We start from the raw sequence: 27,104 nt of genomic DNA on the forward strand, positions 1-27,104 counted from the left end.
TAAAGCTGAGCAAGGTTGCAGGTCTGTGAATGACTTGTGTCTCCTTTCTTATATGCGGGAAATGAGTTTCAAAGATGCAAATTACCTCCCTATATTTAATGAATGCATATCTCAGCATTCTCCCTCCACTACTCTCTCTCTCCAAGTGACATTTAACTGAAGGGAAATGCAAATGCCTTTAGGCCAATTGATGAAATCCTTTTAACACTATATATGTATATCTGCCCTTTAGGTTTGAAGATAAAGTAACTGATGGTGAGGGTTTAATCAGTGTGTGGCTGGTGAGTTTAGTAAACTCAACATCAGTGGCCTATTCAGTGCTGAAAGTAAACCGGAATTGGCTCAAACTCAAGTCTGGTGAAAGGACAAAGTCCAGATGGCCATTCTGGGGTGGAGGTGGCAGCGGTGGTAGTGTTTCTTAAGGGCAATGGAGGGTAGCGCACCCACTTACTGGGATCTCTGATACCCGGCCCCCCTATTCCAGTCACTGTGGTCTCCTGGTCTTCATTCATTCATTCAATCGTATTTATTGAGCGTTTACTGTGTGCAGAGCACCGTACTAAGTGCTTGGGAAGTACAAGTCAGTAACATATAGAGACAGTCCCTACCCAACAATGGGCTCACAGTCTAGAAGGGGGAGACAGACAACAAAACAAAGCAAAACCATCAGCTGCATCCCTGCCTTGCCCATTTTAGTCCACCTGTTGAATCTGGACTGCAGTCCAGTACCTCCTTCAGCACCCAGTGGCAGGCTACCCACGGGGGTGTGCCATCTGAGCAAGTGCCATCCATCAAACAGAAAGACCTCACCACCAGCTTTAAGGCATTCGATCAGCTCTCTCCCTCCTGTCTATCCTCGCTCCTCTCCCACTACAACCCAGTCCACATGTTTCACTCCTCTAACACCAACCTACTCACTGTGCCTTGCTCTTGTCACTCTCATCATCGGTATCAATGGTATTTGTCAGCTGTGTGGCTTTGGGCAAGTCACTTAACTTCTCTGTGCCTCAGTTACCTCATCTGTAAAATGGGGATTAAGACTGTGAGCCCCCCGTGGGACAACCTGATCACCTTGTAACCTCCCCAGCGCTTAGAACAGTGCTTTGCACATAGTAAGCGCTTAATAAATGCCATCATTATTATTATTATTATTGAGCATCACTGTGTGCAGAGCACTATACTAAGTGCTTGGGAGAGCACAATGCAACAGAGTTGGTAGATACTTTCCCTGCCCAAAATAATCTTACTGTCTAGGGATGATCTTAGAGTCTAGAGGTGGTCATGAGCCCCACCTGGGGGATTGCTCCCCAACGATAGCAGAGTCACTCTTGCTCACCACAGAGGCGAGCCTAGGGACGTTGACCCTTGTTCACACCCTCCTTCTTACACAGAACTCCCTCCCACTTCATTTCCAACAGTCCACCACTCTTCCCATCTTCAAAGCCCTTACTAAAATCATATCTTCTCTAAGAAGCCTTCCCTGACTAACCTCTCACCTCCTCACCCTTCTCTTCCTCTTTGGATTCACCTAAGACTAACCTCTCACCTCCCCACCCTATTCTCCCTCCTAAGTCTAAGCCTGTACCCCACTAAGTACTTTGATATTCACCTCTCCGCCCCCACAGCACTTACATAGCTCATATCCTTAAACTCTGTTGTTTACCTTTCTTGTGACTTATTTTACTGTCTGTCCTCCCCACTGGATTGTGAATTCCTTGAGGGCAGGGATCAGGTTTAACAACTCTACCTTACTGCATTCTCGGAAATACACCATTGATTGATTGATTGATTGAAGAGCACACACTTCAAATGTGATACAGGCTGAGCGGCCCCTTTCTCTCCCTGCAAAGACTGAGCAAAGGAGCTGTCATGCCTGAACAGAGAAGGAATGATTAGAGGTTAATCTGAACGGGGGTTAAGGGAGATGGGAGAAGGAATTTGTGTTCCCCTTCATCATCATCAATCGTATTTATTGAGCGCTTACTGTGTGCAGAGCACTGTACTAAGCGCTTGGGAAGTACAAGTTGGTAACATATAGAGACAGTCCCTACCCAACAGTGGGCTCACAGTCTAAAAGGGGGAGAGTCCCAAAGTCGGGGTCAGAATGGAGCACCCCTAAACTTGACTCAAACTATTAATCAATTAGAATGAATGAATAATTGTATTTGATTGAGTTGGGGAACAGTGGGTGAAAAGTCAGTCAATGGTACTTGTTGAGTGCTTACTTTGTGCAGAGTACCGTGCTAAGCAGATAATATATAACGGGGCGAGCTGGTGGACAGATTTCAAGCCAACTGTTGGATTTCACTTGATGTAGAGGGCCACAGGAAGTCAATGGAGTGTGAGGTATGAAGAGAAACCCACTTCACAGCACTATGAGGTCAACACCATTAGCTTTTCACCCCCCCAGTTTTGGGGGCAGGGTGTAGCTATAGTTCGCCCACTCCATCTTTGGGGCCAGAACGGCGGGGTGCTGTGGATACGGGTGGTTTGAAGATAAAGTAACTGATGGTGAGGGTTTAATCAGTGTGTGGCTGGCTGGAGCATGGGTAGGGACCGCCTCTATATGCTGCCAACTTGTACTTCCCAAGTGCATAGTACAGTGCTCTGCACACAGTGAGCGCTCAATAAATACAATTGAATGAATAAACGAATGAAGACCAGGAGACCACAGTGACTGGAATAGAGGGGCCGGGTATCAGAGATCCCAGTAGGTGGGTGCGCTACCCTCCATTGCCCTTAAGAAACACTACCACCACCACCACCAAGGTGGTGGTTCTACCCCTTGCCCTGCTGGCCCTGGTACTGTACTAAGTGCTGGGTTGGATACATGCTAATCAGGTTGGACACAGTCCATGTCCCATTTGGGGCTCAAGGTTTTAATCCCTGCTTTACAGATGAGGTAACCAAGGCACAGAGAAGTGAAGTAACTTGCCCAGGGTCACACAGCAGACAAGTAGTGGAGCTGGAATTAGAACCCAGGTCTTCTGACTCGCTGGCCCATGCTCTATCCACTAGGGCAGGCTGCTTTGCTGGCAGGAGAATTATAATGAAGGGAGCATGGTTTATTAACCCCATGGCTAAAAGGGGCTGGTATCACCTAGCCTTCCCAAAGCCTAACTCCCTTGACAGTTTACAATCATCATCATCATCAATCGTATTTATTGAGCGCTTACTGTGTGCAGAGCACTGTACTAAGCGCTTGGGAAGTCCAAGTTGGCAACATATAGAGACAGTCCCTACCCACCAGTGGGCTCACAGTCTAAAAGGGGGAGACAGAGAACAAAACCAAACATACTAACAAAATAAAATAAATAGAATAGATATGTACAAGTAAAATAGAGTAACAAATATGTACAAACATAAATACATATATGTTTATATATATATATATATATATATATATATATAAATACAATCAGACCTATGACTGGAGGGTTTGGAATCACCCAACTCTCATCCAAAGACAGCTTGTGATCCAGGAGTCTAACCCTCAATAAATACGATCGATTGATTGATTACATAAAAACATTATTAGCCCTGCGCTCCCAAAATTGCAGTGCAGCGTCACACCACAAAAGGGCACTTTAAAAATGCCTACCCTAGGCTAGTTGGGAGGTATTATTATAAAAAAAAACAAACTGTGGCATTCGTTCAGTGCTTACTATGTGCCAAGCACTGTGCCAGACACTGAGTCCCCAGTGACTTGATTGACAGACACTATCTCAGTCTAGGACACAGACGCCCCTGCCTTGTCTTCACTAGCTCCATTTAGCATTTTTAAAGACATGACATAAAAACGCTCCTGCCAAGCATTAGCCGCTCCTACTGATTTTCCTGAGTTGAAATTCCCAACAACTGAATGAGAGAGATTGCCTTGTCCATGGCTATCCAGTGGAATAAGAGTAATTATATGGATCATCTGAACAGTCGCTGGAGGGGAAAGATCAACATTACAGAAACACAATATCACTAGCCGCTAATTCATGCTCATTTTGCTTTTAGAAGTACTGTCAATACGAAGCTTTGAAACCTCCACACAAATGCTAATAAGCAAAGAAGAAAATTTTAAATAACGCATACCAACATTTTTCCAGTTTCCACATCCCAAGCCTTTATTGTTTTGTCGTAGGATGCCGTAACGACCCTGAAAATGAAATAAATTAACATGCTCATAACTAAAATATGTCTTTAATCTTTTGCGGCTTTTTATAATTCAGGAGTAAATATTTTGCTTCATCGGTCAGATTTCAAATCATGTTGTGACCTTTCGAAAGAGCATGACTAAGGAAGTCGTTTCTGTAGCTCCCCAAATGTGGATTTTTAAGTAGAGCAGGAGCTTTCATTGTGATTTAATGTAATTCTTCATTTCTTAATTATTACTAACTTTAGAAGAGGCTGAAAGCAATTACGGCATATTTGCCATTCTGAATGAGGCTTCCTGGTCCCTTCATTTTGGCATTTTTGGCTTGGGATGTTGCTGGGTAACCAATCACTGATGCTTCGGTGCACAAACACAAAGACTCATTACCCCCAAAGCCATTCCCTAAACTTTATGAGAAATGGGCAGGTTCCAGTTAAAAGGAGATTCACATAAATATTTCTCTCCCACAGTTTCTTCAAAGTATTTGCACATTGAACAAGAACTTATATTCTGTCCTAGAAAAAGCCATTGTTCTCATGCCGTAATGACTTGCACATCCAGTTTTGACTGTTTCAATAGAGTTGTTTGCCATTTTCTTCATATTTGCTCAATTGTAGACTTTTTAAAACATTTTAGAAAAATATGAATCTAAAAGGCAATAAAGCCATTCTCTGATCTCCCATCAATCTAAATAAATTATTTTGTCATTATAGCCTTTTGGGATATAGTTTCTGTTCTAAAACAACGTGCTGCCTATTTTTAAATAGGATTCTACACTTCACACAAAGATCATTTCACTTTCAGCTCCAATGTGTATATGTTTTACTGGAAGTGGTTTAAGAGATTTGCTTTGAATTTTTTTTGTTTTCGCTGTTACCAAGCTAAATATACCTGATGCAGGAATGGCTCAATAGGGTAGTGATTTTTGCTGAAGCTTCCAGCTTGATTTTTGTCATCTGAAATTATATCTAATCAGTGATATTGAGACTAAACCCCTTAGATACAACATACTCATCAGAAACACCATACTCCAAGCCTGGAATTATATCTGACACTTCCTCTATGAGTGCAAGATACTTTATAATAATGACAGTATATATTGGCACTTACTATGTGCTAAGAACTGGGATAGATACAAGGCAGTCATGGGGCTAACCATCTATGAGGGAGGGAGAACAGGTGTTTTATCCACATTTTGCCGGTGAGAAAACTGAAGCTCACAGAAGTCAAGTGATTTACCCAAAGTCACAAAGCAGTCAAGTGATAGAGTCGGGAGTAAAACTCAGATCTCCAGACTCCCAAGCACGTTCTCTTTTCCACTAGATCATGCTTAAATCACTTGGAAATAAACCACAATAAACAGCTTTCCTTTACAGGTGAGGAATTATAATAATAACAATAATTGATTATAATAATAAATGTGATACATCATGTTTATTAATGTTACATAATACAATTGTATTCTGTGCATACATATATTTTTAAGAGATAATTTGTTGTAGAAATGAATGTCATTAATGAGTCATTAAAGCAATTTCAATTTCTATTCCTTATTGACCTATAAAATGTAAGTGAACGGTCACCTTCTGCTATCTGCTGACACACTGCACTCTGAAATAGGCGCTGTATGTTTTTCTTCAAAATCATGAATATTAACACCTGTAGCAGCATCCTTAAATAGATCAAGAGACAATCAATAAGCACGTTATTGAGGTTGTAAAAAGAAAGAATGCAGCATATCAAACATGAGAACTTATGTTTTTATTTTTTAATAAATATAGCTGGTGCCAATCTAGCAGATGAAAGGAAGGGTATGTACTTCACTTGAAAAAAGCCAAGGAATTTTTATGCGTATATCAAGTGCAAGAAAGAAACTAAAGGAAAAAATCAGCCATCAGTACAGAAAAAGAGAAGCAGCGTGGCTCAGTAGGAAAGAGCCCAGGCTTTGGAGTCAGAGGTCAGGGGTTCAAATCCCAGCTCTGCCAATTGTCAGCTGTGTGACTTTGGGCAAGTCACTTAACTTCTCTGGGCCTCAGTTCCCTCATCCGGAAAAAGGGGATTAAGACTGTGAGCCCCCTGTGGCACAACCTGATCACCTTGTAACCTCCCCAGCGCTTAGAACAGTGCTTTGCACATAGTAAGAGCTTAATAAATGCCATTATTATTGTTATTATTATTAAAAATACTACTAAAATGGTAAAATAAAATAAAGATGTGACCTTGCGGGAGTAAAACTAGGGAGCCAATAAAACCTTACTCAATTTTTCTGGCAGTCCGAACCCTGTTTCTTATCTGTTGCTTCTATTTTTCAAAATAATCTTTCTTCTGATGCAACAGTAGATTTACTTCAAAATGACTGGTGTGTTGTCTGGTGACAAAAGAGATATTGTCCCAAAGTAGACAGTGATGCTAAATTTTATGGAGAATACTGTATGTTTGGTTGTGAAAGTCACGATAAGGAACTGTTCATTTTTATTCGTTTGAAATAAAATGGAATGGACATACTTTTAACTGGCCATTGTACAACCTATTTTAGTTCAAAATCTCAATCCCTATTTTAAAACAGGAAACGAGGCAATACAGAAGTTCAGCGAACTGCCCAACGCTTACAGTTGGAGAAAAAGTTCTCAAATACAGATCAATCATAGTATATATTGAAAGCTGTGTACAGAACACTGTACTAAGCCCTTGGGAATGTACAAATACAGGCGATCGACATGATCCCTGCCCACAAGGACCCTACAGTCAATAATTTTCCTCATGTTTCTTGCCCCCCATTGAGATCATCATCAATCGTATTTATTGAGCGCTATGTGCAGAGCACTGTACTAAGCGCTTGGGAAGTACAAATTGGCAACATATAGAGACAGTCCCTACCCAACATTGGGCTCACAGTCTAAAAGGGGGAGACAGAGAACAAAACCAAACATACTAACAAAATAAAATAAATAGAATAGCTATGTACAAGTAAAATAAATAAATAAATAAATAAATAAATAGAGTAATAAATATGTACAAACATATATACATATATACAGGTGCTGTGGGGAAGGGAAGGAGGTAAGATGGGGGGGATGGAGAGGGGGACGTGGGGGAGAGGAAGGAAAGGGCTCAGTCTGGGAAGGCCTCCTGGAGGAGATACTTTGATACAAAGAATACTTTGACTTCTAGAATACTATCTGAAAATGTGAATTTCAATGACAAGACCACTGCTTCTTTTCAAGAGAAAAGTTCCTGGGAGTTTTGATTCCTGGGTCTGAACCTGTTATAAAACCGCGTGAGGCAGAGAGGGGAAGGGGCAGATGTGAGGTAGTAGCAGTGAGTCAGGTTCCTCAACAGTGCTGAGCCCAGAGATCGGCAGTGAGGGACTCTTGTAGCCCTCTGGTAGGGGCAGGGCACTCCTCGAAAACATCCTTCTTCCACTCAGTCCCGGAACACGGTACTTCCAGTCGGCAGGACGGGATCTGGGCTTCCTCATGTGCCAGCAAGCATTCATTAATCAGTCGATCAGCTAATTAGTACTCTACGTTGAGCGTCTATTCTGCGCAGACCAACCCAATGGTACCTGCTTTCCAGTCCCCCTCTGTCAACTGGGGTACGTGCCAGGGTTAGCAAATGCCGGGAATTATCTTTACAAATAATATGAAAAAAATTACTGACTCTCAAAAACGTTTTCCTGACAATTTTACATAGTACAGATTGGCAATGGTATAGCCACACAGAGAGTGCTCAATAAATGTGACTGAATGAATGAATCCACGGTATCAATTTGGCCCATAATTAGGTGGTGCCAACTGCCCAACAAACAGGAGCTCAGCTCTCTGCATGTTATTCAAGACCAGGCCCGATAGGAAGGGGTGTTGGGGCTCACTTGAAAACATCTAGAAACCACAGCTCACCCTTCCTCTCTTCCCTGCCTGGGAAAGGACACCAGCAGCATCAGCGCATCCTTGGCCTCCCACTCTGCCGGACAACCACGTTGCCTCACAGGCCACACACGTGGGGTCCCTTTACTTCATCCTTCCTTGCTGACCTCCCAGCCTCCTGTCTCTCCCTACTCCAGTCCATATTTCAGTCTGCTGCCCAGATCATTTTTCTACAGAAATGTTTAAGGCATGTTTCCCCACTCCTCAAAAAACTTCAGTGGTTGCCCATCCGACTCTGCATCGAACAAATACTCCTCACCATTGGCTTCTTGCCCCCTCCTACCTCACCTTCCCTTACGCTCTTACTACAACCCAGCCCGCACACTTGGCTTCTCTAATGCCAACCTTCTCCCTTTTTCTCGATCTCATCTCATGGACGACCATTCACCCACGTCCTGCCTCTGGCCTGGAACGCCTTTCCTCCTCAAACCCAACAGATAATTACTCTCCCCCTTTTCAAGCCTTATGGAAGGCACATTTCCAAGAGGCCTTCCCTGGCTAAGTCCTCCTTTTCTTCTCCCACTCCCTTCTGTGTCACCCTGACTTGCTCCCTTTATTCATCCCCCTTCCCAGCCCTGCAGCACTAGGTACCCATCTGTAATTGATTTATTTATATTAATGTTTATCTCCCCCTCTAGACTGTAAGCTCATTGTGGGTGGGGAAGTGTCTGCTTATTGTTTTATTGTGCCTTCAGAAGTGCTTAGTACAGTGCTCTGCACGCAGTAGCCCTCAGTAAATACCACTGAATGAATGAATGCCTCCTGGGGCCTCGTTCCCAACTGGGCTTTACACCACCTGTAGAAACGTGTATATAAACTTTTAACTTATGGAATTAATGAATATTAAACTATTCCTAAACTTCATGTTCACAAATGTACTTTGCCCTCGGTCATCAGTAGATTCGATTCACTCTCTTACGTTTCGCCCAACATACCCACAGTTTCACAGTTTGATCGAAGGAGCTAGAGAGAATTTTTTTATCTTCAAAGCAGAAATGGCAGGAGCTCACAACATGTTTGTGTCCTTTTAAAATTTTAAAGGGGATCTGAAAGGGAATAGAAACACATGTTACTTGTGCAGTGAAAGTATTCTCCAACGGGTTGACATGTTGAGCCACCGGGGGAGCATAAAAATACACTAAGTTGCACCTACACGGGCAAATTCGGCAAAAATCCCATTATCTGAACACCAGACGTTAGTTTGGGTAATCTAACAACTAGAATTCAAATAAGTGAATGTCCGGCAAGAATCTTTGGTGCCTTTTTTTGTTAACGGAAAAAATTGCTTTGGTGAAATTGCGGGGGGGAGCAAATAGTAGCTTGGGAGCCACACGTGGCTCTTTTTCACCTACTCTCTGCCCCACAGTGGAAATCTAGGTAACGTGCTTTGTGGTTCAATAAGGAGTGGAAATCTAGATAACATATGCTTTGTGGTTCAATAAAGTGTGGAAATAAATTGGAAAAGGTTGGAACAAAAGCTGCCAGAACAAGGGTTGTGGTATTTTGTATTGGTTGGTAGAAGAGAGCTGCAGGGTATCCTTCATTAATCCAGACCTTTGGGCCACCATAATAACAATAATAATGATGATGGTATTTGTTAAGCGCTATGTGCCAGGCACTGTACTAAGCGCTGGGGTGGATAAAAGCCAATCGAGTTGGACACAGTCCCTGTCCCATGTGGGGCTCACAGTCTCAGTCTCAATGGGGAGGGAAGTGCTGCTCATTCCCACCCTCGGCCTGCTCCCAGATGAAGTGCGGGGCTTCGGTTGAGCACTTCTTCAAAGCCCATGGTTTAGGGGGGAGTACAAAGCTAGAGGGGAGAGGGAGAGGGAAAAAAGGAGAGGAGGAGAGGGAGAATGTGAGGGAGAGGGAGGTGGGAGTGGAAGAAGGGAGAAATGGGAAAGGGGAGAAATGGGAGGGGGGAATGGGAGAGGAGTGATGGGAGAGGAGAGAATGGGGGGGAATGTGAGAGGAAGGAACAGGAGAGGAGAGAACAGGAGAGGGAAGAAATGGGAGAGGAGAGAATAAGAGAAGGAAGAAATGGGAGAGGGAATGGGAGAGGAGAGAATAGGAGAGGGAAGAAATGGGAGAGGAGAGAATGGGAGAGGGAAGAAATGGGAGAGGGAGAATGGGAGAGGAGAGAATAAGAGAAGGAAGAAATGGGAGAGGGGGAATGGGAGAAGAGAGAATAGGAGAGGGGGAATGGGAGAAGGAAGAAATGGGAGGGGGGAATGGGAGAGGGAAGAAATGGGAGGGGGGAATGGGAGAGGATAGGAGAGGGAAGAAATGGGAGAGGGAAGAAATGGGAGAGGAGAGAATGGGAGGGAGGAATGTGAGAGGAGGAGGGAACAGGAGAGGAGAGAATAGGAGAGGGAAGAAATGGGAGAGGAAAAATGGGAGAGGAGAGAATAAGAGAAGGAAGAAATGGGAGGGGGGAATGGGAGAAGAGAGCATAGGAGAGGGGGAATGGGAGAGGGAAGAAATGGGAGAGGAGAGAATGGGAGAAGGGGAATGGGAGAGGGAAGAAATGGGAGAGGAGAGAATGGGAGGGGGGGAATGTGAGGGGGGGAATGTGAGGGGAGAGAATAGGAGAGGGAAGAAATGGGAGAGGAGAGAATAAGAGAAGAAATAGGAGGGGGGAATGGGAGAGGATAGGAGAGGGAAGAAATGGGAGAGGAGAGAATAGGAGAAGGAAGAAATGAGAGGGGGGAATGGGAGAGGAAAGGAGAGTGGGGGGGACTGGGAGTTGGGGGGATGGGAGGGGGAGAAGGGAAGAAGGTAGGCGCTTAGTACAGTGGTTGGCCCACGGTAAGCGCTCCATGATGCCGACCGACTGAGGACAGGGCGCCCTCCCAAGTGGTCCCGGGGAGGGAGGGAGGGAGGCCAACGGCCGCGACACACCGCCCCCCGCCCCCGCCCCGCGCCCCGCCGGGGTGACGTCACGTGACCCTGTCCGCCTTTCCGCGGTGGGCTGGGGGGAGGCGGGCCGCCCCCGTTCCCGCCGCCCCCGCCGCCGGGGGCCGCTGCCGGGAGGCGTCCCGCACCGACGCGGGGTCCCCGGGGTCCCCGGGGCCCCCGGGATCCCCGGGTCCCGGCGCTCCGGGCCGCCGCTCCCAACGGCCGCCGCTCGGCGGGCCCGCCCGCTCCATGCCCACCGCCAGCTACGGGGGCCCGCGACGACCGACACCCCCCCGCCCCGCCCGGGGCTTCGGGTGACGTCACCGGCCCGCTCCAGGCCGGCGGGCAGCTACGGGTGCCCGCGGCGCCCACGATACCCCCGCTCCGCCCGGGGACCCGGCTGACGTCATCCGCCCGTCCACGGCGCCTGCGCGCGGAAGGGAGAAGGTGGGGGGGGGAGCAGAGGGGGCCGGGGGGGGGCGCCCGCTTCCCTCAGCCCCGGGCTGGGCCCCTAATAATAATAATAACAGACAATATAATATAATAATAATAATAATAGAGAAGGAGCGTGGCCCAGTGGAAAGAACCCGGGCTTTGGAGTCAGAGATCATGGGTTCAAACCCCAGCTCCGTCAACTGTCAGCTGTGGGACTCTGGGCCAGTCACTTCACTTCTCTGGGCCTCAGTTCCCTCATCTGGAAAATGGGGATTGAGACTGTGAGCCCCCCGCCATGGGACAACCTGATCACACTGTAAACTCCCCAGCGCTTAGAACGGTGCTTGGCGCATAGTAAGCGCTTAATAAATGCCATTATTATTATTATAATGATAATGACAGTATTAGTTATGCGCTTACTATGTGCCAAGCACTGTTCTAAGCACTGGGGGAGATAAAGGTCATCAGGCCTCCTTCCTCTCCCCCTCCCCACAGCACCTGTATATGTGTTTGTACGTATTTATTACTCTTTATTTTATTTGTGCATATTTATTTTATTTTGTTGATATGTTTTGTTTTGTTGTCCGTCTCCCCCTTCTAGACTGTGAGCCCACTGTTGGGTAGGGACTGTCTCTCTATGTTGCCAACTTGGACTTCCCAAGCACTTAGTACAGCGTACTGCACCCAGCACTTAGAACAGTGCTTTGCACATAGTAAGCGCTTAACAAATACCATCATCATCACACAGTAAGCACTCAATAAATATGATTGAATGAATAGGGTTGTCCCACGTGGGGCTCACAGTCTTAGTCCCCATTTGACAGATGAGGGAACTGAGGCCCAGAGAAGTGAGGTGACTTGCCCAAAGTCACACAGCTGACAGGTGGCAGAGCCAGGATTAGAACCCATGACCTCTGACTCCCAAGCCTGGGTTCTTTCCATTGAGCCACACTGCTTCTCATGGGCAAAGCAGTGTTCTAAGCGCTGGGGAGGTTACAAGGGGATCAGGTTGTCCCACGCGGGGCTCACAGTCTTCCCCATTTTTCAGATGAGGTCACTGAGGCCCAGATAACTGAAGTGACTGGCCCAAAGTCACCCATGACAAGGGGTGGAGACGGGATTAGAACCCACAACCTCCGAATCCCAAGCCTGGGCTCTTTCCACTGAGCCACATTGCTTTGGATGATGGTAGTTGTTAAGCGCTTACTATGTGCCAAGCACTGTCCTAAGCACTGGGGGAGATGTAAAGCAGTTACATATAGAAAAATATATATATGTCCTTATTTTGGAGACATCACTAAACAATCAACCCTGACACCTGCAGTACAAATGAAATCTTCTCAGTTGAGTTTTTTAGTGTCACTATAATTCCACTTGATTAATGTTCAATTAGAATTCCATCTGCTATACTCCTTAAGATGTCAGACAGAACTCTTAAAATTGGAAAAAATAAGCAGCCCTATAGGAAAATCCCATTCTTTTCATTTTCTTTGTAATGAACCTACATGTTTTACTGCCAACTAACGGAACGAGTCAATTTCAATATCAGTGATTCTTGTAGACCGTAAACTCCTTGTGGACAGGGATCACAGGGTTCCTGTTTTACTTACTTTCCCAAGCACTTAATACAGTACTCTGCACATACAGTAAGTGCTCAATATAAATACCACTGATTGGACACGTCATATACACACACATGCTTCAACGTCTGCCGCTTTAAAGAGTCCAAAAATAAAACGTATAATATAGACTGCTCTCAAATATACCAAGGCCCACAATTTAAAATGCATATCCTCGGTTTATTCATTTGATATTGCAACTTGTCAAAATCCATATTAGTTTACACAACTTTCTGGGTCATGTATCTTAAACCATAAATAGCTCAAATTCTGTTTAAACTTAAGCTTTCAAACAAATTCAATTTGTATGGGATATTAACTATACAATTTCCGATCTACCGTCACGGAGGAGATCAAGACTTCAGGTAAAAAACTGGACAATCAGAATTGACGAATAAGTCACTTCTTCGTTATTGGAAGATTTTTCAGCCTGGAAAAAAAGGGTTTGAACAGAATTAGGAATGGTTAGAAGATCAAAACACTTCAGCAAGAACATCACCACTTTTTCCTAGTTGAAATGAAGCATCAAAATAAACACCTTAAAGTTCAAGTTTTACTCTAAAACGTTCCCATCTTCACCCTCTCCTTTCCTCATTGGACATAATCACATTCATTCATTCAATCAATTGTATTTATTGAGCACTTATGGTATGCAGAGCACTGTATTAAGCGCTTGGGAAGTACAAGTTGGCAACATAGAAAGACGGTCCCTACCCAACAGCGGGCTCACAGTCTAGAAGGGGGAGACAGACAACAAAACAAAACATATTAACAAAATAAAATAAATAGAATGGTAAATATGTACAGGTAAAATAGAGTAATAAATCTGTACAAACATATATACAGGCGCTGTGGGGAGGGGAAGGAGGTAGGGTGGGGGGGATGGGGAGGGGGAGAGGAAGGAGGAGGCTCAGTCTGGGAAGGCCTCCTGGAGGAGGTGAGCTCTCAGTAGGGCTTTGAAGGAAGGAAGGAAGAGAGCTAGCTTGGCGGATGTGCGGGGGGGAGGGCATTCCAGGCCAGGGGGAGGACGTGGGCCGGGGGTCGGCAGCGGGACGGGTGAGAACGAGGCATGGTGAGGAGGTTAGCGGCAGAGGAGCGGAGAGTGCATGCTCGACTGTAGAAGGAAAGAAGGGAAGTGAGGTAGGAGGGGGCGAGGTGATGGAGAGACTTGAAGCCGAGAGTGAGTTTTTGCCTGATGCGTAGGTTGATTGGTGGCCACTGGAGATTTTTGAGGAGGGGAATAACATGCCCAGAGCGCTTCTGCACAAAGATGATCCGGGCAGCAGCATGAAGTATGGATTGAAGTGGGGAGAGACAGGAGGATGGGAGATCAGAGAGGAGGCTGATGCAGTAATCCAGTCGGGATGGGACGAGAGATTGAATCAGCAGGGTAGCGGGTTTGGATGGAGGGGAAAGGGCGGATCTTGGCGATGTTGCGGAGGTGAGACCGGCAGTTTCTGGTGACGGATTGGATGTGAGGGGTGAACAAGAGCAGAGTCGAGGATGACACCAAGGTTGCGGGCTTGTGAGACGGGAAGGATGGTAGTGCCATCAACAGTGATGGGAGAGGGCAGGGTTTGGGAGGGAAGATAAGGAGTTCAGTCTTGGACATATTGAGTTTTAGATGGCGGGTAGACATCCAGATGTCTACTGTGAGCCCACAGTAGACTGTGAGCCCACTTTAGACTGTGAGCCCACTTCTTAGACTGTGAGCCCACTTTTTAGACTGTGAGCCCACTGTTGGGTAGGGGCTGTCTCTATATGTTGCCAATTTGTACTTCCCAAGCGCTTAGTACAGTGCTCTGCACATAGTAAGCGCTCAATAAATATGATTGATGATGACGATGATCCCGATGTCTTGAAGGCAGGAGGAGACACCAAAAAGGTCAGTACCTATTTTCATTCATACCATTTCTTTGAAAGGCCTTTGGAATAGAGGATTGGAGAAGTGGGAGATCAATTAACAGGAACAACTTTGTCAGACCCAAGATGAATTCATAAACTGTTTGAACATATTTACACTTTCGTGGTTTTACCTAAGTTTTGACTGCAGTGAGCTACTGATAAAATATGCTCAGTGGTCTTAATTTCTTAAAATTCAATTTAATTTCTTAAAAGTGGTCTTAAAAGCTGTATGTCAGACGATTACTATGATGGTCGGCAGCTGAATCGGAACATTTAGAGTCAGATGCATTTTAGACAAGCATATGACCCAAGCTCATTTCCGTCTCCACTGGCTGGTCCTGCTGACTCCGTCTCGGTGTCAGCAGGGCAGGGCCACGTACAAGATTCTGCAAAGTAGGCTGCCAGCCCTGCCAATTTCAAGTCAGCAGGCAAGCAATGGGGCATTCATGTTCGTGAAAGGGATTCTGGATGTACCAAGAGGCAAGTTACCCATATCAGAAATAGGGATCTTCTTCATTCTCTAGCTCTGCCTCTGGAAGACAGCACTAAAGGAGGTCTTTTAAAAGAGGTTTAATGTTTCATTCCTTTATCTTTCAGCAGTGCCCGCTACCGTGTGAAGCAGGGAGGAAGCAATATGCACAATACGGCATTTACATTTATCTTTCCTACTCCATGTCAAACCTCCTTTTACCATTTACTGGGAACTGCAAGGGCCCATCACTTGCCTACTGCCAGCAAAGATACCTGTTTACCTGATCTTACTCTGGGCAGCCTGACAAACTAGGTCTTAACGGGTACAAAGGAATGCTTAAAGCTTAGCGAATCCCAGACTTATTAATTATCCCATAAACAAGCAAATCACAATGCCAATGAACCTGCAGCAGTTAAGAGTAAAATGATCTCAAAAACTCATACCTCCTTAGCAGTTCCTGGGGTGATATATCTGTGATCTCCTCTACATCACTTTGACTGCTGTCACTGCTGTCGGTCTCTGAACTACTGCTCTTCTCTGATTTTTTATTCTTGTGCTTGCCTTTGTGTTTGTGTTTCCTGTGTTTCTTTTTCTGTGAAAGAAAAAAAAAAAAGCGTTGCCAAAATTCTTTTCGTTGAATGTTTCTCTTATTTTCAGTATAAAGAGTTGAGGTAAATTGGGATATAAAAGTAGGGACAAAAGGCAGCTGAGTTTGGAACAAAAATGAAGACACTTCAAAATGAACTGTAGTATAAGTTGAAGCAGAACAGTCACAATTGTAATTACATAGCCCAGCTGCACAACCTTCAAACTCTGAGGCAGGTTCTCTGAATAGCAGAAACCAAGCAAACAAGAAAAATATTTGGGACACGGTTCTGCAGACTCGGCGCAAATGATATATCCATAGTGGCGTGTGTCATCTTTCATTAACTAGACTGTCCTCATTTCTGTTTGGTGGTTTTGTTCTCTGTCTCCCCTTTTTAGACTGTGAGCCCACTAGGGACTGTCTCTATATGTTGCCAATTTGTACTTCCCAAGCACTTAGTACAGTACTCTGCACATAGTAAGTGCTCAATAAATATGATTGATGATGATGATGGTGATGGGTTCTGTGCTGCTAAACTCCAGAGTTGTGCACAGCTAGAGAAATGGCACTTTCCTTATGCCAAGAATAAAGCAACATGGAGGACTGAAAGAAATATAAAAGAAATGACCTTACTTTAAGATCAGTTTGATAGGATGATTTGTTCCTTTTCTTTCCTCCAATCAATCAATGGTATCTGTTTAGTGCTTACTATGTGCAGAGCACTGTACTATGCGTTTGGGAGAGTACAATACAACAGAATTAGCAGACTTCACCGTCTATTATGAGCTTGTACTGCAAGGAGACTCAACCCATTCCTCTAGACTGTAAGCTAATTGTGGACAGGGAACGTGTCTGCCAATTCTGTTGCATTTTACTATTCTAAGAGCTTAGTACAGTGCTCTGCACACAGTAAGCACTGAAAAAAAACCCAACCCACTGATGACCTCATTCAAACAATTTTCTTAACTGCTTTGTTTCTTTTTACCTCTTTAAATTCTAGTTGCAGAAAACTGAATTTATTCTAGCCTCCTCCAAGCCAATACTGATACTTTATTTTCCATAACTTATGCACCAGACCAAATGACCACGTACATCCAAAGGAAAAACAAAGCAGTGAGAGATTTCACTTTCCTCTGGATCGAAGAGACTGACAATTTGTAAAAAGTCCAACGTAGGTAAGACATGTTCAGATTCATAAAAACATTAATTTAGAGTCAAGATGTGTGCACCAGAGCTTTTCTCAGACTCTATCAATGCCCAGCTCCAACAAAAGAATGGTCTTTCATATACAATTCTCTACATACAGTAAATACTCAATAAGTACTACTGATTGATACCCTTCAGCACATCTATATTCACAGATCAGGGAACACACCATCAACAAAAAATAACCTTTTCCATATGGACAGGCCAAAAAAAAAAATCTTATCAGATTAGTGTTTTGGTCCAGCCATAAAGTTTAACCAAGAGATTAAACCCTATGGAGGTATCAAAGGATAAGTATGGAAAATTCCAAAAATTTGGGAACAGTATGAGACTGCTAAACATAGCCTTTTTATAATCATACAAATAAGACTGAAAAGTTCCTCAAGAAGACCCACTTAATTTCATTCAAGGGTTAAGGATAAGTTAAAAAAAAATCACAAAATTATGCAGTATTTGCTAGGCTAGATGATAAGCGGGGCATAATGTCACAGAATAAATTTACCTTCTCTTTTTTATGCTTGTATCCTTTCTTTGTTTTGTGTTTTTCTTTGTTCTTTTTTTTCCCCTTCTGATGAGTATCAGGAGAACTAGTTAGTTCTATAACTTCATGTTTCTGACGAGCATCTGAAATGCAAAGTACAGAAAGCAAAAACCTAGTAAATAATGCCCCAAAAGTTCCTTAAATATATTAAAAAATACAATCAGATGGAAGAATTTATAGGAAGATTAAATTTATACCCTTCACTCTTTTCAGTTGTCCCTGGATGCCAAAGAATATTAGAAAGTTACAGTAAGGACTACCCATGATAAGATCTGTTATATAAAACCTAATCATTATTATACTGTACTCTTAATTCCATCTAGTGAAAGAAAATGAGAATATAGTTACATTATTACTCTATTCAACATTTGTAATGTAACTTCTCAATTCAAATCAGTATGTCTTCAAACTAGATTCTGAAAAAATGAGTTTTTGAATGACTTAAGAAAACTATCAACATGTCTGTCCCACATCATTAAATTTAAGTATCATTAAAAAAGGTTGAACAAAAATCTGGCATTTAAGGCACAGGTTCAGAATATTTTAGACTGCATCTCATTTCCTTCTGCTTTTCCAAAGCTAGAAACATGTATTCCAACAGAATGGTGGTGGTGGTGGGGCTCTTCATTAAAAATAACCTTTCATATGTTGCTACATTTCATACAAAGGAATCAAATTATTTTTCAGATTTCTCAATTCTTGAAGTGTTCAACTGGCCAATTTTACACCCGATTTAGTATACGCTGTTTCTTAGCAAAACTATCATTCCCTCATTTAAGCACCTATTTCAGGTAAGTTGAAATGTTTAAAATAGTGGAGACACTCAGGACAGTCTGTGAATAGGACATCTTTAAGATATTTATCAATATCTAAAGGCTATTTAAATTCAACAAATTCCCTTAGAGGTTGAAATTAAACTTTTCCTCATTATCCACATCATTCTACCTGGTGCCTGCAGATTAAGCTGTCTTTTGAACTCACCATAAGAACTGGATGAGTGTCAAAATATTTTAGAAATAATAAACAATCTGATTTTTTTTAAACTCTACTTCCCTCCCTTGCTCACTGACCCTTTTCTAGCCTACTCTACCAGATTTTAACACACATTTGCCTAAAGAATTCACCAAATGTCCTTGCCATAGAAATGGCATCCTAATCCTATTACATAACCCGTGGATAGAGTCCCCATTTTTAAGTAACTCAATAAATGAGACTTTAACAAATTTTAAGGACTACCAACTGGGAAGATCATTTGAAGAAGGCATGGAGTGTAAACTACAGTGAAAAAAAATCTTGCCCTCTGAAGAGTCTTCCCCCATAGATTGCAAGCTCTTTGTGGGCAGGCATCATGTCTACCAACTTTATTGTACTGCACCTTCCCAAGCGCTTATACAGGGCTCTGCACACAGTAAGTCCTCAATGCCATTGCTTGATAGAGAGAAGTGACAGTATCTGCCACACTATATGACTATCTTTTATGTTCAAATATGATGCTTCTGATGGTGAAATTTTATCCACACACAAAAGTGTGCCTAGACAGACTAATGAGTAACTACCTCTCCCATACTGTGTACCAATTAAAGAATGTGCTGGCTACTGCTTTCACCATCTGCAGTGCCTGGCTCTGTTTCAACTCTTCTCTAGCTAACTCCTCTTTCCTGATCACTTCATGCTAGAATAGGCTGCTGTTGCTGTTATATCCCAGAAGTCCTCAGTTGTGCTGCATCAGTTGGAGGTGATGCTTCACTGTTTCCATAAAATGCTTTCCCGCCTTACTTATTTTTGGTCTCAGTTCAGCTTACAGTACAGCACCTGCATGGATATTCTGATGGCGTCCATTCTTGTCACCTCTCTAACCTAGTAAAGTTGAGTTGTGGTGATGGTACACTGCTTCTGTTCAAAAACCTCACTGTCTGTGATCCTATCTTGCTATTAAATTGTAAATGTGTCCTGTGCAGCAGCAGGGCATAGATGGAGCAAGGGCCTGGAAAAATTTGCCAGCTAATGCAGCCACATGACCTCTAGGTCAGAAAAAGTTATTCCTTCTGCCCATGATAATGTCAAAACAGTACCTTAAGCCTGGTATTTTTGCACTTCAGCACTAAGAAAAGCTAAATTGGATATTTTGTCAAGTGTCATATTTATGAAGAATTAGAAGCTTTCATGCAAGTTGGCACAATTTGAAGAATGAGCATAAAAAGTGTGTTTTTATGTTACTTTAAACCACTGCACTAAGGTACCCAAATGAAGATTTTTAATATAGGGAATAAAATCTTATGCTTACAGCACTGAATTAATTATGGGGATTAAGACAAAACTTTGTAGGGAGGACAAGGAATAGACAAGGCTTGGGGAGCTTTATGGATATACACATACACACACACACACACACACACACACACACACACATACACACTCTTCAGGTAATTTCGAGTAGAAAAGCAGTGTGGCCTTGTGGACAGAGCATGGGCCTGGGCAGAAGGACCTGGGTTCTAATCCCAGCTCCTCCACTTATCTTATATCCACCCCAGGGCTTAGTACAGTGCCTGACAACAGTAAGCGCTTAAATACTAAAATTATTATAATTGTTAAAACTGGAAGAAATAATGAATCAGTGGGAGGGCTACATTTTACAGCCTCAGAGTAGGCTGGACATTGATGTTGGACTCTCCTGTTATGAACCTTACGTGAGCCTACACAAAACAACTGATTACAATGAAAGTGACTTCCTGAGGGAGCACCTGCAGTCTCTTCCTGACAGATGTGCTCCAGCTGGGACAAGAACAATGAGAGAGTATGCAAGCAGGGGCTCAGTCAACACACTGTGAAATGCCCTCTAAAATACTGCACGTCTAGGGCCAATTTACGGCAAATGTCTGCCACCCCTAAGCCACAGAAAACTGAGGAGAGGTGACGCACAACTTCTGGCTTCCTGAAGTTATGTTGTACAAAGGAACTTGTTTCTTGGAGAGTTTTTCTTGTAGCGTTCCCCCAAGGCAGTGATTCTGTGAGGAAAAATACTTAGAAGAAACTTCTTTGTCACAACAAAACTCAAAATCACATCGTCCTCACCCACTAACTTCACCGCTCCCAGGGTGGAGAACAGGGATGAACTATCAGGATGCAAAGCACCATTCTAACAGTTCTTCAGCAAGTTGTCCTTCTTGATTAATTTTCTACTTTTCTTTCTACCTCTGCATCATGGAACAGTAATTTGCCACATTACGTGGATAGAATTCTGGTTTGAATTTTAGGAGACGCAAAGAAATCTTCCAAAAATGAACTATAACTTCTCCTTTCAAAATCCTATACGCATCTTAAAAATTTAATGATTTTCTATTCAACAGTTAGAATCAACTTACTTTTCCATGTAAATACAAATGAAGTACAAATCAAAATTCCTCGCCAAAGGAGGCATGGAAAAGAAGAGGTTACTCCACTCAATTTCAACTTGCACTACCACTAGAATTGTGATTATCCACCTCCCAGTCAAAAAAAAATAAAATTCATACAACCATGTTAACATGATGACCTTAGCAAATAATGACTGTTGTCACTTCCTGCACTTGACCTTGGACACTAGACTGAATAAGAGCCTTCAAGAAATCTTACCAAAATTATGGCCATTTTTCCATTAAAGGATTTCAGAGTCGGTATATTTCACGCGGTGGCTCTGTGAGCAACAAGAATTATATATGTATCAGTAATAACTTTCAAGGCCCGTTCCCCTAGTAAGTAGAGTTGAGGTTGTCTTTGAAAAGAGGAAGAAAGTGTTTTTTTTAACAGGAAAGTGACAAAGGGGAAATAGTAAATATTTTGAATGCAATATTTTAGATCTACAATTTTCACTACTTACTAGGACAGAATACAGGAGGCAGTCGTGGTCCAAATTCTTCTCCTCTGTCAAAGAGTTTCTTCTGTAGAGGTACAGCGAGTACAGGCTGATTTGTTACCTTCTGGCAAACTGGAGAAAGCAGATGTGTTTTAATGAATACAATCTTTTAAGAAGAAACACCACGAGAGACTGACAAAATATGTCATTAAAAAAAAACATGACTTTTGAATAACCCTTTCTTTGAGGAGCTCGCTTTTCTTCAGAAAGCAGTCATTATGGACACTGCCATCTTGTTCTTCTCTCTCCTCCCTCCCCTTTTTTGTGTGGACCTGCCCCACAGCTGGTTTATGTTGTTCTAGATGGGAATAAGTGTAGGACCAAAGAAATATGTCTATACAGAAGAGGAGAAACCTGAACGCTGCAATACAACTGGAAAAATATTTACTCTTTTCACTTGGAATGTAGTATTGTATCTCATCTCTCAGATTAACCTATTCAGCAGTTAATCTCTAACTGCTTTCTAAAATACTAGATTTTTACTCACTGAGGAAGAAGGAGTTAAACTTTGACACTTCTCTGGTAATACTAAAAAAAGTATCCTTTACTTAGAATTTTTCAACTGAAGACTCCTACAGTGCTTCAAAATGCTACACATCAGATTCACCCAAGAATAGGATCATATTTATTTGCAGGTGGAGAAGAGGTTTTAGACAACACTGCCTCACAAAGATAGGCATACTGTCAGATTTTGAGCAGGCCATCCTATTCTCAGTTAGCTACAAACGTTCTTAGAACCTCAGAAAATCCACGCAAAATGTGGGAGAGCAACATAATTACTGATGACAATTCTAATAATCCGCTAGAGAATTACTCATGGGAGAAATGTGGAACTGCCCTCCCCAATTTAGCCTGTTAAAAAATAAAGTGTCCTTGTTCGCTAATTACCATGGTTACTTCCATAGAGACATACTCTTCTTCTACTGCACTGCTGTAGCAAAAAGACAATACCTTGTAACGTATATGAAGTTTCTAGAGGATCAGCCTGCTTGGAACTTTTTGAGCCTGATCCCCCGGGATCTGTCCAGTTGTTTTCATTTTCATTTTCTTTTTCTTCTTCTACTTCTTCTTCTTCTTCATCAGATGAAGATGACTTTTCATCTGATGAGTCAGCAAAGATAGCTTTAAATAAATCCATAGGTGGTCTGCTGCTTTCCTCCTCATCTTTTTGTTCTGCGTTTTCATTTGTTACCTGGACAAGAGTGCCACAATGGTGGGGAGGGGTGGCGGGGAGACAACAAAGGAAAAAGATTCTTACGCTACTGAGTAGAAAAGATGATTATAACTGGAGATCCGTTTTGAATCTACTTATGGCATTCTTTTGCAATACTTCTACATGTAGTAAGAGCTCTGCATCAGACTTTCACATATTCCCACATGACAGGAAAATGACTAAAAGGAGGCAAATTTATATCTCTAAATTCTCTGAATACTTGTGGTCAAGCACAAATAAGTGAACATCTACATGTAAAGGACTACAACCAATGAAGGTAAATTTGGAGCTGTAAACTATGGAGATGGGCTCAGGCAATGAGGATCATTAAATGATGAAATCATTTCCCAGAAGTCACGAATACAACACTGTTAAAGAGTATTATGAAAAACAATCCCAAAGGCAGTGAATTAAACGACCTGACTGATCTTTACAGCACATAAGTCAATAATGCTGAGATTGAATTTCTCCATCAACAGTAACAAGACTCAAAAACTAAAAGAATGGGTTGGTTTCTTGAGGCAGAAATTTCAGAACTGTATGTGATGTCACAAATGTCAAACGGTTATCAAGAGATACAAGTACTCTTCCAAGTGCTTAGTACAGTGCTTTGTACACAATAAGTGCACAATAAATGATTGTTATTGTAATAATAATAATAATGATGATGATGATGATAGCATTTATTAAGCGCTTACTATGTGCAAAGCACTGTTTCTAAGCACTGGGGAGGATACAAGGTGATCAGGTTGTCCCAAGGGGAGTTCACAGTCTTAATCCCCATTTTCCAGATGAGGTAACTACGGCCAGAGAAGTTAAGTGGCTTGCCCAAAGTCACACAGCTGACAATTGGCGGAGCAGGATTTGAACCCATGACCTCTGACTCCAAAGCCCAGGCTCTTTCCACTGAGCCATGCTGCTTCTCTTAGCAGCGAGAAGCTGATAATAATAATAATAATAATAATAAATGGTTAATAAAATACATGGAAGGTTTATTTTATGAAAAAAAGAGGTTAAAAAAATTCAGGTCTCATAGAGTTCCACAAAATCTCTTCCCAGGGTTTTTACCAAGATACACTGACATGGAAACTATACATAATTTTTAGTGGAATATTTTACCTAATATAAAAAAAGAATACATTTTCCTCTATTTTACTGTCAATCTTTTCCCAAAGACAAACATCTATTATAATTATTTTATTTTTCATTAATGCTGACGTTTCAATACTTTGGTGGCCCCAGGTTATATCAATCCCTATTGTTTGCACATTTCTAACATAGCCAAAACCATTACTAAAGCTTTGAGGCTCCTTCAGAACAAAATATGAAAGAACTCATCATGACAGAAATACAACAGAGAATGTTAAAATCTTTTGAAGTCTTCCATACCTTATTTAAAAATGGTCCCGTTGTGTTCCTTTCATCTTTCGTTACTGTTGGGTCTGTTTGTTGTTTCTCATTCTCAACTTCTGATCTAGCCATACTTATAAATTCACTAATAGAATCTTTTTTCCTCTTTTCTTGGTCAGACATATCCCACCTGGATGGTTTTCTTGGTTCTGAAAATTGTCAGAATGTCAGAGTCGTTCAAATAAAAATTGATATTTTGTGCACTGCAAAAAGTTCTCAACCCCAATGTCCGATTTTTACCAATTTTCTAAGAAATGAATACGGGTCTCGTAATATACCAAATTTTAAAATGTTGAAACTTGCAAATAAAATCCTGATTAAATGTGCCTTACTCACTGTTGGAACTATCGTTCTGCTGTCCTTTTTCACTTGACGCTTGACTGGTAGTGGAGATGGCTGACTCTGAAAGAGTTAAGAAGTTGAATACCGAATACTTGTCACGTTTCACTTTCGGTAATCCAACCATAGTTGAACTGTGGAAAGAAGATGATACAGTGAATCAATGGTATTTATTGAAAGCTTACTGCATGCACAGCCCTGTACTAAGTGCTTGGGAGAACACAATATATTTGATAGACATAATCCCTGCCCTCAAAGAGTCTACAGTCTAGAATGTAATCTCAGTGACAACTGCTTGATAAGAACAATTGTCCCCCTAGAATTATGTGTTTTCCATTTTCAATTTCCTTTTCTGCTTTTATTAATGCTCCCTAAGATTACTGCATTTTTCAAAGTAGTGCAAAAGTCTAAATATCTCAGAGGGGGAAAATTGAAAGTGTTATTATCATTTTTGGCCCTAAATAGATTGTACATCTCTAAATATAAGGCTCACTGTCAAAGTGGGAAACCAATACAAGGTTCCTTCAAGCATCTTGTTGCCACTGCCAGCAACAGAATACTAGACTGCTTGGATATTGGAAAGGCCATTTCTTTGTTCTTGTAGTCTTAAAAAGGTGAGAAAAGATCACAGAACCAATCAATGGTATTTACTGTGCCCTTACTATCTGCAGAGCACTGTACTAAGAAGTACTATCGCTGAAATATAGTAAAAAACATGAAAACCTTTTTATACACCCTAGACAGGCGCATTGTACACCTCTCTGTGCAGCAAATGGTGTACGATCAATAGAAAATGTACACTATTTTCACTGTCCGAAGTGCAAAAATAGCGTAAAAGTGATTCTAGCAAATGAGTTTTTTCTAAAGAATCTAGACAAAGAATACCATGTATGAACTAGTAATACCCCTTTATTTTGTGTTAAAAATTTCTGATAGTGAAAATTATTTTGGCAGGTACATCCTTATAGCTAGCTATCATGGATGTTATCAAGAAGGAGAGAAGAGTGGCCTAGTGAAAAGAGCAAGGGCACGGGAGTCAGAGCACCTGGGTTCTAATCCAGGCTCTGCCACTTTGTCTGCTGTGTGGCTTTGGGGCAAGTCACTTCTCTATCCCTCAGTTACCTGATCTGGAAAATGGGGATTAAGACTGCGAGCTCTACGTTGGGACTGTGTCCAACCTGATTATCCTGTATCTATGCCAGCACTTAGTACAGTGTCTGGCATACAGTAAGTGCTTAGTACCACAATTATTATTAGTAGTAGTAGCAGTAGTAGTAGTATTTAGGAATATGGAGGGGAGAAATTTGCTTCAGATCAGTATTACGAAACTAGAAAGATCTGTGCCAATGGAAATAAAATGCTTGGAAAACCAGGCAAAATTTTTAAAAAGCTAATTTTTCTCAACTTACTCTGAGTAGGGATCGGGGACATTAAATCTTCTGCACAGCAGTTTATCAGGATGCCATTCAAACTTATCTCTTGTGAGTTTTCCAAACATCTTCATCTTCACAGCAGATTGCTTGTCATTAATATCACTCTGTAAAAATTATGTTTTTTCACTTTCCCACGTTACAAACTTGACCTATTCTTCTACCTGACACTAAAAATAATAAATATTTTAATATTTTACAAGCATTGTATTTTTACCCTTGGTGGACAGACTCTTAGTAAACCACTAAATACCACAAAAATAGATATCAACAGATAATGAAGATGCTAAGTACAGTATCTGACAGTAAGTCACAATCTGTATTCTTAGTTTCCAAGCTTAAAAAATAAAAGATATGGAATTTTCAACTGAGGTTCTTAAAAATTGTTTTGACGAACAAGAGTTTGCATTCAAATATTTAATCTGCTGAAATTAGGATGGCAAACCTCTTGGTCTCGAGGAACTTCTACTTGGTCTGTGTCATCTTCATGCTTGGCATGAGTAAATCTGGAGGATAATGTTGAATTAGAGGATTTGTAAAGTACGGCCGCCCGAATGAACTCATCACGCTCTCTTCCTTGTTCCCACTCTGTCATATTAGAATCTAAACAAGTTTCCAGAGCATCTGCAGTGAAAGAAAGAGAAGTCACTCTACTGTAAAAGGGTACTTAAAGAACTCTCTCTCTTGAAGTAAAACAAATCTTGCGTTTACAATGAAGGTTTAGCACTTTTATTACCTCTTAAAAATGGAACTGACTGTCACACTTGGCTTCTCTGCTGGAATTACAAAATCCTTGGCATGGCAAGCTTAGCCTTTAGCTGCGCCCTCGGGGGTTCCTGAAAGGTACCACTGTCCTTGCCCCCATCATGCAATCACAATTTTATCGGCTGCATTTAATGAGGAAAACATCTTTTTAACTAATATTTATTCACAGCACATGATTTAAAAAGTTAATCTTTACAGCAAACTGTCCATTTGAAAATTGAAAATATCAATACAACTACACTGGCTGCTTTATAAAGTATTTTTAATTTATATTTTTCACCTTTAATCATTCAGGAACTAGTTTTAATTGTTTTTTAGGGTTT

General features: G+C 42.0%; 2 protein-coding genes across 4 annotated transcripts in view; both read right to left on the reverse strand.

Moving 5' to 3' along the window:
- Window positions 1-11,219, reverse strand: part of WDR88 (WD repeat domain 88) — a 32,981-nt gene extending 21,762 nt beyond the window's left edge. The window contains exons 1-4 of the mRNA XM_038754340.1: window positions 11,019-11,219; window positions 9,006-9,116; window positions 5,728-5,816; window positions 4,084-4,147 (exon numbers count right to left, since the gene is read on the reverse strand). Of these exons, the coding sequence (XP_038610268.1) occupies window positions 4,084-4,147; window positions 5,728-5,816; window positions 9,006-9,116; window positions 11,019-11,219 (465 nt within the window). The remainder of the gene's footprint in view (window positions 1-4,083; window positions 4,148-5,727; window positions 5,817-9,005; window positions 9,117-11,018) is intronic.
- Window positions 11,220-13,191: 1,972 nt separating this feature from the next.
- GPATCH1 (G-patch domain containing 1) overlaps window positions 13,192-27,104 on the reverse strand; it is a 40,565-nt gene continuing 26,652 nt past the window's right edge. For all 3 annotated transcript variants that reach the window (XM_038754031.1, XM_038754032.1, XM_038754033.1), the window contains 9 exons: window positions 26,462-26,640; window positions 25,996-26,123; window positions 24,584-24,720; window positions 24,227-24,396; window positions 22,576-22,816; window positions 21,589-21,696; window positions 17,694-17,815; window positions 15,843-15,991; window positions 13,192-13,452 (listed from right to left, as the gene is read on the reverse strand). In XM_038754031.1, coding sequence (XP_038609959.1) covers window positions 13,422-13,452; window positions 15,843-15,991; window positions 17,694-17,815; window positions 21,589-21,696; window positions 22,576-22,816; window positions 24,227-24,396; window positions 24,584-24,720; window positions 25,996-26,123; window positions 26,462-26,640 — 1,265 coding nt within the window. In that variant the 3' untranslated portion in view covers window positions 13,192-13,421. The remainder of the gene's footprint in view (window positions 13,453-15,842; window positions 15,992-17,693; window positions 17,816-21,588; window positions 21,697-22,575; window positions 22,817-24,226; window positions 24,397-24,583; window positions 24,721-25,995; window positions 26,124-26,461; window positions 26,641-27,104) is intronic.

Source organism: Tachyglossus aculeatus, chromosome 11 (genome assembly GCF_015852505.1).
Source record: "Tachyglossus aculeatus isolate mTacAcu1 chromosome 11, mTacAcu1.pri, whole genome shotgun sequence".
Lineage (NCBI taxonomy): Eukaryota > Metazoa > Chordata > Mammalia > Monotremata > Tachyglossidae > Tachyglossus > Tachyglossus aculeatus.